Source organism: Chiloscyllium plagiosum, unplaced genomic scaffold (genome assembly GCF_037043375.1).
Source record: "Chiloscyllium plagiosum isolate Xiang-an unplaced genomic scaffold, Cpla_swu_hap1 HiC_scaffold_10, whole genome shotgun sequence".
In the NCBI taxonomy this organism is placed as follows: domain Eukaryota; kingdom Metazoa; phylum Chordata; class Chondrichthyes; order Orectolobiformes; family Hemiscylliidae; genus Chiloscyllium; species Chiloscyllium plagiosum.
Genome location: NW_028270148.1, coordinates 88,435,729 through 88,456,223, shown reverse-complemented (window position 1 = coordinate 88,456,223; position 20,495 = coordinate 88,435,729). Strand labels below are relative to the sequence as shown.

The following is a 20,495-nucleotide window of genomic DNA, read 5'->3' as shown; positions in this document are numbered from 1 at the left end:
GGCAATGCCACTGGGGACCGTGACCTGCAGTCTGGGAAACCCGCTCTAGTGTCTTAGACTTTTTCCTCTTTATCTGTAAGAGACCTGATAATTCCTCTGTTTATTATCTTAATTAATTACAATATATAAATGTTGGAATTTGGTTTGGGTTAGAGATTGCTCACCTATAATGGGATAATTTGCAAAGGCAGAGCTGTGATGAAGGAAGTTTTAATTTGTTGAGGTTGGTAGATAATGTGAGCCAAGACACCATAGAGAACTCCCCAGCTGTTTCTCAAATAATGCCATGAAAACTTGTACTCATACCCAAGAGGGCAAATGGAACCTTGATGCAACATCTCATCTGAAAGTATGACACTTCCTCAATGTTGTACTACAGTGTCAACCTAAATCCAAAGGGGAGCTTGAACCCTAACTCAAGCAAACTCGAACAGCTGACAGCTGTTTAGACATAATTCATTTACTAATGAATGGCGTTACAACATGAAGTGTACAGAAAATTGTGCAAAAGTGAAAGTCAAAGAGAGAACATTCAGTTGATTTGAATGACATACTTTAATACTGTAAGCTAATCCTGCATAATGGCTAAATTATTTTATCACAACATTCTGTTACATATACACATCTTTTGGCTTACTAAGAAATTTGGAACTCAACATCTTCATATTGTTCCACTTGTAGCTACCAAGAAGATCTCAAGTTTGCTCTGTGTCATTTCCATCAGGAATTGAGTGATCTTCAGTTTTATTTTTAACACTTTTTAAAAATAAATTAAAATGGAACCATGTTTGATTTTAAAATGGCTGTTATTCAACAGAGAATGAGAACAAAAAGCAAAGAACTGCAAATGCTAGAAATCTGAATGAGAATGCTGGCTGCATTGAGAAATTTCTAACAATTTGCATAATAAAAAATAACTCATTATCTCCTCGGAACTTTCACACATCCATTGTGTAAATATTGCAGGGAAAACCACACAGAGGAGTGACAGACAGTGAGTCTCCTAGCCAAGTTTGTTTTAAAACTTCCATTGAACTTCATTATGCTAAATGTGGTGCTAATAGCCCCACAGTTACCTTGTATAATACACAAAAGCTTTGATGATTAACAGGTTGAATTGCTTCATCCAAGAGACCTGTCACATGACTGAAGCATTTGGTTTTTGTACAGCTTTAATTATATAGCTCTGAACTCTTTTTACAGACACGTTTTTAGCATTGCAACAGACATTAAGCAGGTTCAGGCTCAGCTAAAGCCTGTCTCTCGTTTCAAACTGTCTTAAAACCTGATTTCCAGGAATTTGCTGGGCTCTTAACTGCACTTGAGCTCCTATGGCTGGATTTAATACTCTGGGCAAGGGAAAAGAAAAATTGGTTGATGATCCAATTTCTGACTGAATGCATGACTACCTACCAATGACTATCTTTCCTGGAGCTCTAGGTTTAAATCCTTTCAGTGAGATTTCCACTCCTGCAACATGTTGTAACAACTCTTACCAAAGGTTAAATTGTCATTCTATGTGACAATGACAAAAGCAAATTGCCCCCTCTGTCATACCCAAACTATGTACAGCCTTTGATATTGCTGATCACAGCATTCTCCTCCAACGCCGCTCCACTGTTATCAATAGAGTAGGATGACATTCAATGTTATTCTTAGCATAACCAAAGAATTGGCATCAATGACTTTGGATCTCAGTCCTGTAGTTACCTCTGATGTCCCTCAAGGATCTACTTCAATTTCTCAGCTACATGCTGCCCCTTGGCAACATCACCTGAAAGCAGAATGTCAATTTCTACATGAATACCTATAAAATGTAACTCTAACCTGTCTCAGCTGCTTCAGTGTCTCCAAACTGACAAACTTACAGGCATCCAGTGTATAAATTTCCTCCAATTAAATATTTGGGAAATTGAAACCATTGACTTTCATCTCTAACAGAAACTCTATACCCTTGCCATCAATTTCATTCCAATCCTTAGCAGCTGTCTTGGTGCTGAACTAGCTTGTTCACATCATCAGTATCATTTTCTGACCCTGAGATGAGCTTTCAAGCACATATTCCTGCCATATTTTGACCTCTGTAACATTGTAAGTCACTGCCTCAGCTTTTCTGATGCTAAGTCCTCATCCAAGCTTTTGTTACCTCCAAATCTGATTATTCAACAAATGCATGATAAGACTACCACATTGTATCCTCTCCAAATCCCTCACAGTTGGGGAACACTTCAGTGGTCCAGGACATTCGACCTGGGACCTTCAAGTGACCATCCTCTAAGGCGGACTTCGGGAAAGGCAGCAATGAAAAGAGGCTGATAGCTAAGTTCGGTATCCATAGGGAGGGCCTCAACCTGGACCTTAGGTTCATGTCACATTACAGGTGACTAGCATTGCACTATACACACACACAGACACTCCTACACACACACACACACTCCTATACACACATACACACGAGCGCACATATACACAGACGCGCACACAGATACCCACACACACCCTTACATACACACACTCCCACACTCACACATGCACCCCCTCACAGACTTAAGACACTCGACACTCACTACACACACACATACACGTTTTCACACTCACAACCCCCAACCCAGACAGACACACACACAGACAGACAAAGACCCACATGCACACATATATTTTGTGGGGTGAATTTGTACTTGCAGAGTTACATTGTACTTTGCTCAAAAACTGCATGAATTCACGTAAAACTCCGTTATCTCACTTTTTAGATTAGAATCAATCTAAACATCATGGCATAGACAGAGAACACAAGGGGCTAACAGCTTCAACATATTGTCTAGCCATCACCCATTGTTAACAGCTAACCTGAGAATGCAACTTTCAAAAAAAGGGTTTTGTGATTTACATATGAAAGAAGTGAAACTATCATGGTATTCAAACAGACTCAACAGACAATCAATTTTTCAATGTATAATTTCAGTTACATCACAATGTAAATTTTTGCTATAAATTCTGTGTTAGGATTGAGCCCTCCACTACCACCTGATGAAGGAGCGACCCCCCGAAAGCCAGTGTGCTTCCAATTAAACCCGTTGGACTATAACCTGGTGTTGTGTGATTTTTAACTCCAAATTTGAAGTCATTCTACTCTCCTAACTCTCATCAAACCCTCATCTCGGTGCTCTCTAACCTAGTTTACTCCCAGTTAAATAACATTTTTATTTTTAAAATTCTCATTTTCAAACTCTTTCATACCTGATCTTTCCTTATCTTTGTAATGTCCTTGGCCCTCTAATTCTGGCCTCTTGAGCACCTGGTTTTAAACCACTTTGTCATTGGTGGTTGTGCTTTCAGGTGCTTAGGCTATACGTTTTGGAATTGCCTTCCTCATCCTCTCCACCTCTCTACTTCGGTTTTGTCCTTCAAGTCAGTGCTTAGATGGCTAGTGTCATGTCTTTTAATGTTAAGCATTCAATTGAACATACAAAATTAGCTTCATACCTCAACCTACACTGGCTGAGATCACCATGAAGGTCCCATCTTCTTAACATTGCACTGTGCCTGAAGCATGATGACCCTTAGGTTAAATTTATCTAAATTTATCACCAGTCATCTCTCTCTAATGGTCCTATGGTCTTCTGGGACTTTGATGACTCTATGTTTTATAACTCAGTAAATTAGTCTCATCACTACAGATCAAAAGTACTATGGTTATTTTTAACTTTTATTTACAAAATGTGTTCCTAAAAGAGACCTATTACAGAATAAAAAGACTGCAATTGTAAATTCAGTGTTGTTTAGATTAGATTCCCTACAGTGTGGAAACAGGCCCTTCAGCTCAACAAGTCCACACCAACCCTCCGAAGAGTAATCCACCCAGATCCATTCCCCTACCCAATATTTACCTCTGACATGGCAATTTAGCATGGCCAATTCACCTGACATGCACATCTTTTGGATTGTGGGAGGAAACTGGAGCACCCAGAGGAAACCTCATGCAGACACAGGGAGAATGTGCAAACTCCACACAGACAGTCACCCAAGATGGGAATCGAACCCGAGTCCCTGGCGCTGTGAGGCAACAGTGCTAACCACTGAGCCACTGTGCCGCCCCATATGTTATATGTGGCAAATTCTTGTGTGGGACACCAGGAATGTTACAGTTGCAAAGTGTCAGAGAACAGAGAGAAAGACATAACAGGAAGAGATAATGAAGGGGCTGACTGTCATCCCTCTATCAGCAGAAAGCTATCTCCTTTTGACATTTTCTGTCTGTTGGCCTTCCAGGAATATACAAAAGTATGAGATTAAAAGTGATTGCAATCCTGAACCAGGTGTGAAAATGAGACAAGGCATGTTGGTGGAAGGTGAGCTTGTGAGTTGAGGTTTATGTATACAAGTTGAAGCACTAAGGTGCTTTAAAGGCCACAGTCAAAGATACCTATATTGCAGGTAAAAAGACGTCCTTGCTGTCTGTACTGAAAGAAAATTACCAGCATGCCAATCAGAATGAAACAGGTGGGAAGAAATCGCAAAGCCAAAAATTCTTCATGAATCACCCAGAGAGACTGATCCATATATCTGTTAACTGTTATATTTTCTTTGGATTCACTTCTTATTCCAATCCTGTGTTGTGTGCATTGCATTATTCTTTCTTTTTGCATTTAGTAATGAATAAACTCACTCTTGTTAACTCAACTAGGCCTGGCTCCTTTTAAAACAAATTAATTTGGTCTGGGAGAAAGGTATCCACAGGGAAAGGATCCTTTTAAAGTTAGCTTTGTTGTGACCAACCAAGGCAGTGGGTGAATAAAGAAAGGAGCCAGATCATCCTTTCTCTCCTCAGAGCCTAGATTTAAGATGTCTACCTAGAACCGTAATAACCAAAATATCTTTGGGCTTTTTGTAATGTCTAATTGCATTTGACATTATCTGAGCTGGATAGATAAAATTAGCTTTACATCACAGTAAATTAACATAATATTGGTGCCTGATAGATATTTTTAGAAATGTGCAATCCATGTAAATGTAATTAGCAACAGCACATATATTTTGGTAAACTGAAACAAAATAATTTCCTTTCTACTTTTATAAAAAATGTAATAACTTATATTTAAATCACATACTCATTTATTCAGTATTCTGATGCAAGTAAGCTGATTCCTCTAGTTGGGGAAGGGCACAATTTAAAAATGAGAGATACCATTTAGGATTGAGGTAAAGAAAAATTGTTTTATTTAGAGGGTACGAATCTTTGGAATTCTCTGCCCTAGAGGGCTATGGAAGTCAGTCTTCTTGCATATTGAAAGTAGAGGTTGATATATTTCTGATTGCCAATGGGATGAAGGGTCATGGGCATAGTGTGGATGAAAAGAATTTGATGTGTTTCATTAGCCATGATTGTAAAAATGGTTAGATATGGCTTGACAGTGTTGTGGTCCCAGACTCCCTCAAAACATTTTAAGAAGGTAGCCCAGAATCAAAGTTTTCTAGCTGTTTTAAGTAAATGCAAATCCAGGAGCAATTCCATTTGGTTTTAAACAAAACAGAACTACTTTACACACAAACAAAATAATTCCAAATTTAGAATAATATAACTATTTGAAAACCCAACTGACATGAAAGCACAATTAACAAAGAGCTGTTCTGATTTCCTGCAACAACCTATAAACACACCCCTTGGCAAAAAGGTAAATTCAAATACAAGCTCTTATAGGAGAGAGACGTCAAAGAGAGAGAGGATCAGCATAGAGCTGTTTCTTTGGGTCCCCAGCTAAAACTAACCCAAAACTAGAAATCAACGTGAACTGGGAGAACTGGTCACTCCCCTTTAATTGTACAAGTGCTTTAAATAAATGAAAGCCTTTTCTGATTGTTGACTTAGACAGCATCTATTAGGCACTATTAAAGTAGCCAATTCAGACATTTCAGCACCTCTGCCTTTATGACCCATCTCGGAATAAAAGCCAAGGACAGAATAACCTTGTTAAAGGAGCAGCATCTTCACAACAGACTCTTTTCCTATTTCTCTATGTTTTTAAACCTACTAAATTAAACACCACCTAAAACCAGTATTCTCCCATTGGAACACTTTTCCAAAATACAGGAGATCATAATAAGAAAATCTGCTCTACTCAGATAATAATTACTGCCAATGATTGGAAAATCATATGTATAGGATTTCCTGATAAACGCTTCCATTTTGGAAATCTATTATAAAGAATCTATTATAAAGGATATGATGACAAGATATTGAGAAAATAATTGTAAATTGTTGGTTGCAGATAATGGCCATCATTTACCTGCAGGGACTTTCCTTATTTCTTAAAATCAAATGGGATTTGACATATAAGGATAGCTCCACACCACCCATCATCCAACGGCTTGGCAGAAACTGCAGTCAAAATTTTGACGAAACAGCCTTCAACCTTGCAAGATACTGAGCTGTCATGGTTTCTACTTGATTGTAGGACCACCCTATATGCAACTACAGGGATAGCACCAGTAGAGTTGCCAATGTGTCGAAGACTCTGCACCAGACTGAGTCTAGTCTTTCTGGACCTTGGCGGGGAGTAGAGAGGAGGTGAAATGGCATTAGGAACACATGGCTGGACACAAATGTCACAGACACTTTGATACAGGGACAAAGTTTTGAGTACAAATCATGGAAATGACCCCACATATGTACAATGCATGGTTGATGCGAGGTCAGGAATAGTGATGTGTTAAGTCCGGCTAGGTGTGACGATTCTGAACAAGCGCATGGACCACATGAAAGCTGCGAAGTTGCAAACCGTATAGAAGCAAAATGTGCCCTTTCCTTGGAGCAAACAAAAAGGCTGCTGGAACCCATGGGTTCATACACTCTGCCAAGTCTTGGGAAGATATTTCCATAGGCAGGAGAGATGAGGACACTAGGGCACAGCCTTAGAGTAAAGGGAAGACCCTTCAGAATGGAGATAAGGAGAAATGGCGGAACGGACTCAATGGGCTGAATGGCCTAATTTCTACTCCTATGTATTATGGTCTATGGTCTAAGTGTTGACTAATCTGCAGAATCAGAGATGGACATGATGGAGGTGGCCACTTCAACACTTTTGCTCCTGGAAGATGAGATTGAAATTGTAGTGAGGCATTCCTAGTACAAGAGGTGAGCTTCTGTGCATTGCACGCTGCCCAGAATGGAAACTGAGTCGGGGGAACCTGACCCAGTAGTAAAACGCCTCAGGAACCTCTCGAAGAAAAATGACAAGCCTATATCCTAGGACTCAGAAGGGGAGACATGTAATGATTGTAATGAGGTCAGTCAGTTGGACTTCATAGAATATGGGTTTCCTGATTGAGGCCGTTAATCTGGTCCAATAAGGGAGCCCTGACTGACATATAAAAAGGGAAGTGTCAGAAATGCTGACACTCTGGTAGTTGACTCTGAAAGAGGCAGTACTAAAGACAAGGGCTGTACCTGTGTAAATAAAGGATCTTGATGATGGATACCAGCTTCTGTGGAGCTATTTCACTTGACAGTCATCGGATATCCTGGAATTCACCAGTTTCCCTTGTACCTATGCATTCTCTAAAGGCTGTTGAACACTGGACAAATACTGTCAATTAAGAGCTGCCTTGCATGGTTCCGGATGTTTGCCTTGGGCATGGCGCACAGGGGAAATTTGTGCCCTCTTTTGCGGGCCAGGACCTGAAGGTCCTGCTGAATGAGTGGGGAGGAGGGTCCTCTTCCTCCAGGACCAGCAGTAGAATGCAGTACTTCATATCAGACCATGCCAGCTTGGCCCTGTATTATAGCATTCTCAGTTGTCTGGAGGAATGCTCAACACTGCAGAAGGAAGGTCAATACCATTCTCCACATCTCCACTAACATACATGAAACTTGACACCATTTTCACCATAGCTGAAAATATTTGGTAAAATGGAAGACTGAATATTAATGCGATGAGTTCTGGTAGCTACAAAGCTGTTTAACAAGCAACAATGATTGCAAATTGGCATCTGTCTGATACCTCACACTCACTGTATCTCCCACCAATGTTCTCCCACCACTTTCACCATTGCCCACAACATCTTCTCCATTTGTCTTCAGCCCCCCCGCCCCCAACACTACTCCCCTGTATAACCTCTGTGCTGCCTACTCATTTGCTGAAGACGCCTTCCCATTTGTGACAACAGTAATAAATTACTTTTGACTTCCATAATACTTGTCTGTCTTATATCATATGAAGAAAATAGACCAAAATAAAGCCAAAATGGTGGTGTGCTGCCCATTATTATGTGGCACAGTGGTTAACACTGCTACCTCATAGCGCCAGAGACCCAGATTCAATTCCAGCCTCAGGCAACTGTCCGTGTGGAGTTTGCACATTCTCCCCGTGTCTGCATGGGTTTCCTCCGGGTGCTCCAGTCTCCTCCCACAGTCCAAAAATGTGCAGGTTAGGTGAGTTGGGCATGTTAAATTGCCCGTAGGGTTAGGTGAAGGTGGTTTGCTCATCAGAGTGTCAGTGTGGACCTGTTGGGCTGAAGGGCCTGTTTCCACACTGTAAGTAATCTAATCATTCAGCTCCTCAACCCTTTTGAGAACGATCCTGACTCCGAGTACCCCAAGTAGGGCCTGAACTAGAACTGAAGGCTGGTTTTGCCATGCTGTGCTGGGAATCCAAGTGAAAGCTCTTGCCTTTGACTTGACTGAGGCCTGCTGACAACTATAACAAGTTTCCTGACTTCGTGTCTGTGCTAAGTGGCATTGTAAGACAGCAGCAATACAGGTCTGATATCTATGACTGAGGGAGTAAAGGAGAAAAAGGTAAGGCAGTGAAAGGTTCAGATTCAGTGAATATAAAAGGAAGACAAAAATGACCTAGTGCTATGACAATAAGTGAACACCCCAGAAATGCAGCCTGATCCAGTCTATGAGAGGGGTGCGTGCTCCTGAATGCATAGTGTATTTTTTGCAGCAATTTAATGATTGTTGACAGTGCAGCCAGAGGTTCAGCATTGAAGGACATTTATTTCCCACCCTTATTTACCCTTTACATGGCATTGCTGAGCTGCCTTCGTGAATCACTGCAGCTGATGTGTTGTAGGTAGACACACAATGCAATTATGGAGAGATTTCCAGGTTTTTGGCCCAGTAATGCTGATGGAATGGCAATATATTTTCAAGGTGTTGGCATTTACATGTATCTGCTGCTCTTGTCCTTCCACATGAAAATGCCTGTGGATTTGGGAGCTGCTGTCGAAGGAACCTTGATAAGTCTTTGCCGTCAATCTTGTAAATTGTACACACTTCTGCAACAGAATGTCAGTGGTGGAGGGGGGTGGATGTTTGTGGTTCTCTTGCCAATCAAGCAGGCTGCCTTATCCTGGATGGTGTCAAGTTTCATGTGTGTTAGTGGAACTACATTCATCTAGGCAAGTGAAGGGTATTCTATCACACTCCTGACTTGTGCCTTGTTGATGGTGGACAATCTTTAGGGAGTCAGAATGTGAATTACTCACTGCAGGATTCTGAGCCTTTGACCTGTTCTCATAACCACTATATTTATATGGCTAGTGCAGTTCAGTTTCTGGTCAATGGTAACTCCTAAAATGTTGATCATAGGAAATTCAAGGGGCAATGGTTAGTTTGTTTTGTTGGAGATGGTCATTGCCTGTTATCTGTGTGGTGCAAATGTTATTTGCCATATTTCAACCCAAGCCTAGATATTGACAGGTCTTACTGCAGTGTTAAACATTTGCAATTATTAGTTTTCAGCTCCATTTTTGACCTTATGATGGAAGGAAGATCATTGATGAAGTAGCTGAAAATATTTGGTAAAATGGAAGACTGAATATTAATGCGATGAGTTCTGGTAGCTACAAAGCTGTTTAACAAGCAACAATGATTGCAAATTGGCATCTTTCTGCTGCCTAGTGAAAACCTTGCCGTGTCTCTTCTGAAGAGCATACAATAGGAGTGAGGTGATCTCAACATTGAGAGAGGCCTTGCTGCACTTAATGCTCAATTCTGCCACACATCTCATCATGGTCCATATTGCTCAGACCCCTATAAGATCCTACCCAATGATTTTAAATTTCTTATCCTAGTTTTAAAACCTCCAATCATGGGTCTCAGGACAGGGGCCTACATGAGCAACCAATAACTAGGATTCTAGGGAGTCTGTTGTTTTCAGGTCATAGGTGGGACGACTGTGCTCAAGTAATGAACTATGGGCCAGAGGCAAGGGCCTATGATTTGAACTTCATCCCTGATACATTGCGGTTACTTTTTGTAATTTTCTCCATTTTCCAAAATCTCAGCATTCTTCTATTTTGATCTCATGTCCATCCCTGATCTTCATTGCTTCATTTTTGGAAACTGCTTCAGATACCTGGACCCATCAGTTCTGGAATCTGCTCTCCATTTGCCTCTTCACCTCACTACTTCATCTCTCCTGTGAGGCATTCCTTTAGCCTATCTCATTGGCCAACATGAAATTGGGACTACCTCCATTTCTTATAACTCTTATCTCCCTGATCACAGCCAGAATATCTCCTGCACAGAGTTTTATTCTTGTCCCTGCCCTCTTACCTCTGGAGTCTCCTAAAATGTTTCCTTAATCCTCTCATCTTCTTCATCCATAATCTGCCTCATTGAGACATAAACCATTGACATTGATTAGTTATGCAAAAGCTTGACATACTCACTAACTCATACCTTACAGCCAGTGTCCCAGATACCACCATTACCACCCCTGGTTATTATCCTTTTGGACCGGCAAGATAGACCCTTCAGAGGTAGTGGTACAGTAGTACACAGTTAGAAAGAAGTTGATGTAGGAAACCTAACACTGATTCTCGATGACATGAAATATCATGGCATCAAGCCAAATTTGGCCAAGAACTTCCTATTGATTACCATTTACTGCTCTCCCTCAACTAGTGATGCTGTCCTCCTCCACTTTGAAGGTCATGTGAAGGAAGTCAGGGCTATCTACTATGAGCTTTTATGTATACCAGCAAAGAATGGCTTGGTAGCATCACCACTGACCAAGCTGATGAAATCCTGAACAACATTTTTGCCGGTCTAGGCTTGCATCAGGTCTATCAATCCATAGCAATATAGGTAGGAATGTCCTTGTGAAGATGAAGTCCCAGCTACCATTATGCTAAATAGATCCAGCAACTCAAAACTGTGTTTCCATGAGGTGTAATGGGACATATCCACAATCTGTAACCTAATGGTCCAGCATAACCCCCATTATCATCAAGCCAAAGGATCAACAGTGGTTCAATGAAGAGTGCAGGCAAACCTGCAAGGTGCACCACCAGGCATATCTAAAAATTAGGTGTCCACTTTGTGGACCTACAACACAGGAGCACTTAAACATAAATACAAAAGCAGGGTGTCATAGCCAGAGTTAAATGACTACAAGCTTTGGATTAGATCTAAACTTTGCAGTCCCGTAATATCTAGTTATGAATGGTCATGGACGATTAAAAAAAAACTAGCAAGAAGAGAAAGCTTCAAAAATATCTCCATCCTTAATGAGGGGGGAGCTCATCACACAAGGTTGAAGCATTTGTAACAATTTTCAGCCAGAAATGTCAAGTGGATGGTCTACCTTAGCCTCCTCCTGAGTTCTCAAACACCACAGATATTCAGCCATTTCTATGCACTGCATGTGATAGTAAAAAAAAACTACAAAGACTATGAGCCTTGACAACACCTTGAAAGAAATTTTGTGGTGCAGAATTAACCATGATCCTGACCAAGTTGTTCTTGTGTAGTACATATGGAATTTGCTTAGGTATTTTCTGCACATAAGAAACAAGACAAATTTAAGTCAATTACAGTTCCATTAGTATTCCTTTAATCATTAGCAAAGTGATGGATGTTGTCACCAACAGTGTAGTCAAGCAATACTTGCATAGCAATAAGCTGCTCTCTATTGCTGAGTTTGGGTTCCATCAGTGCTACTTGGCTCTTGACATTTTATAGCCTCTTTGCAAATATAGCAAAAAATGTTGAACTCAGATAAGTAGTTTCAAGGTCTTCCATTATAAGGTTGAAGTAGGGATGTTGTCTAATGAATGCACAAAGTCTAGCACATTTCATCATTCCTCAGATACTGAGGCCATCCTTGACAATCTGTGATAAGACCTGGAAAACGTTCAGACTTGGGCTGATAAGTGGCAAGTAACAATAATGCCAACACAAATGACAGCAATAACCATTTCTAACAGGACGTAATCCAACCTGTCATTACCATCACTGAAATCCGTACTATTAATTTAGCCTACCATTGATCTGAAGCTGAACTGGAGCAGCTATATAAATAAATTTGTCTACAAAGGCAGGTTAGAGGCTGGAAATTCTGAGGTAAGCAACCCAACTTCTGATTTTGAAAAGCCACAATTTTCAAGGCTCAAATTTGGGATGAAATAGTGTCCATTTGTCCGGATGACAAAAATATTTATGAAGCTTGACACCATGCAGGGAAGAAACAGTCTGCTTAAGTGGCACCCCATTCACCAACCTAAATATTCCCTCCACCACCCTTGCACATTGGCAACAGTGTATGCTCGATAAAAGATTGACTCAGCAAATTATCAAGGTTCCTTTGATAGTACCTTCCAAACCTATGACCTCTAGCACCAAGGAAGCAGACCCATTGGAACAGCACCACCTGCAAATTGCCTTTCAAATCACTACATTTGAACTATTTTATTGTTTCTCAGTGTCGTTGAGTAAAAATCCCAGAACTCAGTCCCTTACAATCCTGTGTAATACTTACTACACCACATGGACTGAACTGATTTAAGGAGAATGCTCACTACCAGCTTCTCAAGGACAATAAGGGATGGGCAATAAATGCTGGCTTTGTCAGCAATGCCTTAATTCCATGGAAGAAGTAGCCAGCTGTATCCCTCTACAAACTCTCCTTACATCACCATTATCTCTACGGTCAGGCTGTTTGTCCAATATCAGTGTTGGACAAGAGACAGTTTCCTCCACAAGCATTGGATCAACCAAGATCATCACCTTGCCATCAAAACTTTTCCCTTTCATCACTTACATTGCTCAATCCAGCAACCTGTCTCAAATTGGATTAGACTAGTCAAAGTTATATTGGACCACAAGCTGAACTTTCAAAACTAAATCCTTTCTAATAGTAAGAGTACTAACTTCAAGCTCAGTAACATCATCTACCAGTGTTATCACCTGGCTGAAATTCCTATTCATACATTGCTGTCCTCAATAAACTTCAGCTCATTAAAATTTCTATTGCTCCTAATCCAGACATTGTACCCAGTGAGGTACATTTGCATTAAAAGTACGATAGTCATTGTGAAGATGACGGTATCCTGACAGATTTGAAAAGATATCAAACACTGCTCAATGGGCAAATGCTTTTAAATATTTCAACACTGTGTCTAGTAATGCAGACACTTTGCAGATTGTTATGTCATAAAATGTAGGGTTGTGTTAGCTTCAAGATGTTCACTTTTTCCTTGTAACACTTATTATTTTGGAGGCAAAAAATCATTTCAGTCTTTATTGACAGTTTGTAGCTTTGTGATATACTCTTCACATAACCTACTAGTTCATGTCAAACTATTAAGAAGCTTGTAATTTCAGAAAATGTTTTGGAGCTTAAATAAATGGTGAGGTGCAATTGACATTGATTAAAACCGTTGAAAATTGTTTTGAATCGAAATGAAAATAAAACAAATGCAAAATCTCCTGCATGTGTGAATGATCCACACTGTAGTGCAAAACACATGAGGTATTCCTGAAGTTGATAAAAGTACATTCAGTTACATAGCACTGCAATATGAAACAATATTGTTGTATTGAGAACATTAACTAGAGATACTAGAAATACGTTTGTAATATTTTTGCAGGAACTAAAACTGGAGCCAATTTTAACATCATTTCTGCCAATGCATACTGATATTGAGGTATAATGAAATGGGAAAATGAAATGAAATGGCAGAGTTCTGTCTCAAATTTGCATAGATCTGAATAACCGTAATGCTGCAAATACCAATCTGAAGAAAGGTCACTTGGTTGGAAGGCTATGCAATGCAGATGAAACTGTATCTCAACTGATCAAAAAGGAGGAGTGAGAGTTGAGATTTAAAAAAAAGATAAAGAATAATCTTGTAAGACCGAGAAAGTCGTTGCATTTGCTATTGGTGTCTGAGATGATCATGAAAGATTGTGATCCCTAATTAAACAATTAAACTTAATTTAAAAGGGAAACAAAAGGAATAATTGTGAATAATAAGTAGCTTAGAAAGAATCTAAAAATGGAAAGATTTAACAAAAATTTACAGTTGTTGCACTTCCTTGCTCTGGTTGCGGCATGAATCATACAATGTTAGTCATTAACGTATTATGTCGTAGTAATGTGGGTAGGAAAGTGTTGGAAATGTCCATCCAACCTAATCCTACTCTATTTTGCTGAGCATGCAAAACTAAAATTGGGTCTTTTATTTAATTTATTTGCTATGTTGGTTCCCATTCCTGCATTGTGTAGATTCGTCCACAGCGGCTACTTGTGTTTCACATGGTTGTGGATATGTTCAAGTAATAGATTTTAATTATCATTATCACAAAAAATACTTCCTTACATATTTCCTTTCAGGATACCACTAAAAGGAGAGAAAAAGGCAAGGTGTAATATGTCCCTGATAACTTACCATTTACATTCTTGAAGATATTCAAGACAGGGAGGATTTGACGGTAATAAGGTACCAGGGCCTCACCCACCATATCAGCTGACACAACCAGGTGCTGGAGCACTTTCAATGTGGTGCAAATGATTTGCTTGTTCCGAGTGTTGAGCGCATCTGCAAGGACAGAAGAGGAGACAGAGGAGAATGATGGCTTTCTGTGAAAAGGAAACTTTAATGGATAAATTTAATTAAATGATTTTCTGCTGAGTATTGCAAGTAGGTCTTTATTAGCAGAGCTCTGAAAAATTCCAAAGTTGGATTGCAGCATTAATGTTATAAAACACTGCCTTGTCCTGACTGTTACTTGTTCCCATAATTTGCACTGACTTCTCACTAACCCCCAAGAATACAGTTCATTTATTCATTTTGCAGACTGCTCACTGCTTCATCCAAAACACAGCATGTACCATAGGGCAAGTGGAACTGTGCTCATGTGCAATGTTCCACAACAACAGATACTCTCTCATCAAACAATTGGGCATCTATGTTTTGAACTTATAACTAAGAAATCATTGAAGGCAGCTCAATGAATAAATTCTGGAAATCATCATTTTTGGACAAAGAGGCAAATGTTTGCAAGTAATTCTGTACGCCCCCATTAATGATGAACAAACACATTAACATGCAAACTAGTTTTTGTATCGCCTCCTAAGATATCTGTGTGGCAACACATGGATTATTCCCTTTTGTACTGTTTGCCTTTATGAGACATCTTCTGTTGCCTTTGTTTGACAATAATCTCACTTTTGTGAATAATAGACCAAATGACCTTTTGTTTTGGGAACAAGTTGGCTATGTTTAAAGGTAAGTATAATGTCTTTCTGTAAGTAACACCTCCAGATCCAGCCCTCCCCCTGAATTCCATCTCTTGAGAACAGCTTACATAGAGACATTCTGATTAATCTTTGAACAAATACTTGATACAGTGAACAACGCTGTCATTTAAGACGTCAAAACATATAAACACCAGTATTACAAAAGATACATTAAATTTTGAAACAATGGATTTTGTTACAAATTGCTGCATTTCTGTATACATTTGTAAAAAACTCCTTTGATTATTGCTGGTACAATAGGTTACTGACCTTTCCAACAATCTCAGTGATGAAACCATGAATAAAACAGTAACTTACTTGTAACAAACTGTACTGGATGGTGTATGAAGGAAGTATCTATAATTTAAAGTTTTCTAGTATTGTTTGTAAAGAAATACACAGTATCATAAAATCTGTCACTACATTATCATTTTATTTAAAGAAGTAAAATAATTTTGCTCATTGCAAGATTTTAAAAATTTTGTGAAATTTTATATGCAAAATTCAAAACACTAGGGTTTAGTTTAACCCTATCTTCCCAATAGAAACTGGGTATTTGGGTAATTAAAAGAAAAGACATTTTTGCCCGACTAATAATTTGGGCATTTCTCAATGTTATGGATCTTAATTTACAAGGTGCTAAAGACAGATGAAACACCCACCTAAACAAAAAAACCCTCATGAAGTTATGCAAATTGAGCGCACTACCATCAATTTAACTGAGGCCGGCCTAGACATGTTATTTTCAATTAGATTGAAGATTTGTATACAATGCTGTCAAAGAATTATGTGAAATCTTCCTTTGTTGAGGCCTGCAGAACACTCCTGCTGGATAGATGTTGTGAAACTTGAAAGGGTTCAGAAAAGATTTACAAGGATATTGCCAGGGTTAGAGGATCTGAGCTATAGGGAGAGGCTGAACAGCCTGGGGCTGTTTTCCCTGAAGCATCAGAGGCTGAGGGGTGACCTTATAGAGGTTTATAAAATTATGAGGGGGCATGGATAGGATAAATAGACAAAGTATTTTCCCTGGGGTCGGGGAGTCTAGAACTAGAGGGCATAGGTTTAGGGTGGGAGGGGAAAGATATAAAAGAGACCTATGGGGCAACCTTTTCACACAGACGGTGGTACGTGTACGGAATGAGCTGCCAGAGGAAGTGGTGGAGACTGGTACAATTGCAACACTTACAAGGCATCTGGATGAGCATATGAATAGGAAGGGTTTGAGATGAGATGAGATTAGATTACTTACAGTATGGAAACAGGCCCTTCGGCCCAACAAGCCGACACCGACCCTCCGAAGAGCAACCCACCCAGACTCATTCCCCTTCACCTAACACAATGGGCAATTTAGCATGGCCAATTCACCTGACCTGCACATTTTTGGACTGTGGGAGGAAACCAGAGCACCCGGAGGAAACCCACGCAGACACGGGGAGAATGTGCAAATTCTACACAGACAGTTGCCTGAGGCGGGAATTGAACCCAGGCCTCTGGCAGTATGAGGCAGCAGTGCTAGCCACTGTGCCTCACTGTGAGGGATATGGGCCGGGTGCTGGCAGGTGGGACTAGATTGGGTTTGAATATCTGGTCAGCATGGACGGGTTGGACCAAAGGGTCTGTTTCCATGCTGTACATCTCTATGACTCTATGACTTGCCTCCCCTAATATTCCTAAGGTCATTTCCAAATATTGCACTGATGCATTGATTAACAATATTACTTCTTGACCTTTACCTAAATTCCTGTTCTTCTTGAATATCATAAACATCTCAATATCTTAGATACAAACTTTGTCATCGTGAAACCACATCTGTATAACAGGCATCCGATCATATTTATTTACTTCAGTGTATATCAATTTTTAAATTAAATTAAGAATACTATGAATATTCACATATAGAGTCTTTCGTTTTTTTCTGATGTCACTGTTGTATACCGAGTCTTGTATGTTGGTGTATTCTTAGAGTTATTCTATCTGTCTCTTACTACCATTCTGTGACATTTGTTTGCTGTCATACTTTGCCTCCCCCCCTCAATGTGCTGCATCTATTCAAGTTTGATACTTCATCACCACCGTTTAGTTTAAAGCCTTCTTTTCTTCCCTGGTTACATGGCTTATAATCAAGGTGGCACGTTGGCTCATGGGTGGCATTGTGGCCCATTTAGCTGCCTCTCTATGCCAGGGACCTGTGTTCAATCCTAGCCTCAGGTGACTGTGTGGTGTTTGCACATTCTCTCTGTGTCTGTGTGGGTTTCCTCCTGTTTCCTCCCACAGTCCAAAGATGTACAGGTTAGGTGGATTGGCCATGTTAAATTGCCCATAGTGTTGAGGGATGTGCAGACTATGGGTATTAACCATGGAAAACAGGGTGTGTGTCTGGGTGGGATACTCCTGGAGGTCCAGTGCGGACGTGACCAGCCAAATGGCCTGCTTCCACACTATAGGGATTCTATGGGTTACTTGAACACTGGCCCTTGTCCAGTTTAGATTCTCCCAACAGTATAACTGCTTCTTTCCCCATTACTGATGCCAGTGCTCCATGAACCAGAACTCACTTCTCTTACATTGTATTTGAGTCATGTATTCATTCTACTAATCTTATGCACTCTCTGTCAATTGGCATGTGGCTCAGGTTTATTACCGTTGAGGATCTTTTCCTTTCACTGAACAAATCCTTTTTCCTGGTCCTGGCTGTGTTGTTGGTGTCTACATGGATCATGACAACAGGATCCTCCTCTCCCCATTCCAAGTTCTTGTACAGCCTGAACTGATGGCCCAATCCTTGTTGTCAGACTGGCAACAAAGCCTTATGGAGTCATGCTCTCAGCTGCACAAAATAGTGTCAATTTCACTGACCATGCAATTATTGCATTCAGTCTGCGAATACCACCTTTGGACGCCTAAAGATGAGTATCTCAGATAAATCACATCATCCATGCTGATACCAAATCCTTGTGTAAAAGGCAGTTATTCTTTCAACTCTTCTATATGGCTCTGAAACTTCGACTATGTGTAGACACTACCTCAAGATTCTTGAGAAATACTATCAATGCTGCTTGAGACAGATTCTCCACCAGCTTAGAGGACAGGTGTACTAACATCAGCATTCTTGAAGCAGCTAATTGCACCAGGATCGAGGCCATGATCATCAGAAGCCAACTCTACTGGGCTGGCCATTTCTTAGGATGCCTGACTTATGATTGCCAAAACAAATCTTCTTCATCCTGTGAAATGAAGGCACTCAAATGACAGGACAAAGGAAGCATTTCAAAGTCTCTCTGAAGGCTTCCTTTGAGAAATGCATCATAGATGTCAATGTATTGGAAACCCTTGTTCAGAAGAAATGGACTTGGAGGAAACTCCTTTATGAAGGAACACATTTTCTTGAGAACATCTATTGGCAAGAGAAAGTATGGGAAAGGCATTGGAGAAAGGAATGTCAATGATCTTAAGGCTAAAGACCACTTCCACCTCCTGGAAACACATGCCAAATGTATGGTTAGAGATTTTGCTCGAGGATCTTGCATGCAAGAAGCCACAGAACTCATGACTAGTGACACACAATTTCCTACGTAGGCAATCATACCGATGAGCAAGTGATTGTCACAGCTGCCGACTCTCTCCTGATAGCATAACATTCCTTTATACTCTCCCTACTTGAAAGGTGTCTTGAACCAAAGTACCCTGGTCAGTCCATTCCTCCTCCCTGCAGATTTTGCTTTTTCCCACATATGCAAGCATGTCAGATTTTGAAGGGTAAATGGTTGACAGACTACTGGCAGTCAGGTGGCCTGGAGGCAGCTCCCAACCAGAAAGTGAATGAGCTGGAAATGTGTTGCTGGAAAAGCGCAGCAGGTCAGGCAGCATCCAGGGAACAGGAGAATCGACGTTTCGAGCAGAAGCCCTTCTTCAGGGCTTATGCCCGAAAGGAAGAAGGGCTTATGCCCGAAACGTCGATTCTCCTGTTCCCTGGATGCTGCCTGACCTGCTGCGCTTTTCCAGCAACACATTTCCAGCTCTGATCTCCAGCATCTGCAGACCTCACTTTCTCCAGAAAGTGAATGACACAAGGAGGTTTTGGTGGGGTTTTGGGATCTTATTTGTGGGCACAGATGAGTAAGTCCTGTTACTTCTGACATAAAGGTCAACATTTATCTCTGGCTTCTTCAACCTTTGGAGTGGCTCTGGTTGTGCAGACAGGCCACAGTGGGCCCTTCAAGCAAATTAAAAAAGAAGTACAGACACATAGAAAATAATATGGCAAAGAGATACAAAGGGGAATCTCAGCTGCAATTCTAGATTTAGAACTGAAAAGCAACATGAGACAGCAAAAGATACAGAGGATTAGAAAAGAGAATCAGAAATATGCACATTGATATATAATTAGACAAAGACAGTAAAGAAAGCGTGGGCACCAAAGGAGTGATAAGTTTGGTTATTTTGAGTCATGGATGAAATTGGTGCACAGACTAATGAGAACAGAGAAAAAAGATGAAATATGATGTTCATCTTCCAGTGAGATGGTGGCAGAGTAGGGCTGCTGAGCCCAGGGCTCGTCCGCTCCGTTTGTTTTTTATTTTTGTTTCTTTTCTTTTCTCTTTTCTCATTTTTCTTTCTTTCCTTTTACTTACCTCTTGTTGAAGAGCTCAGCTGCAGCAACACGATAGGCAGCCAAGAGTGAGTCCTGTGTGGACTTGTGGCTGTCGGTAAGTGGGCCCAACATAGATTCAAAGTGAACCCACTATCTTCTGCATTAATGAGGTGGTCTGAGCACTGACTCATGCCTGCTGCGGCAGAGGCAAGTTTGGGTTCCCAGTGGCATCTGAGGTCAGCGCAAATGCACGAAGGCAGGAGTAGAGACCCAGTAGCATCAGCAGCGACTGCACTGGCGAAGTGGACCCGAAGCAGACTCATGGCAGCAGTGGAGTTGAGTTTGGGTCAGTGCAGTATCTGCCGGCATCA

General features: G+C 40.6%; 1 protein-coding gene across 2 annotated transcripts in view; it reads right to left on the bottom strand.

Annotated features, from left to right (window-relative positions):
* Positions 1–20,495, bottom strand: part of LOC122552978 (parkin coregulated gene protein homolog) — a 379,845-nt gene that overhangs the window by 107,245 nt on the left and 252,105 nt on the right. For both annotated transcript variants that reach the window (XM_087991526.1, XM_043696320.2), the window contains one exon: positions 14,680–14,829. In XM_087991526.1, coding sequence (XP_087847652.1) covers positions 14,680–14,829 — 150 coding nt within the window. The remainder of the gene's footprint in view (positions 1–14,679; positions 14,830–20,495) is intronic.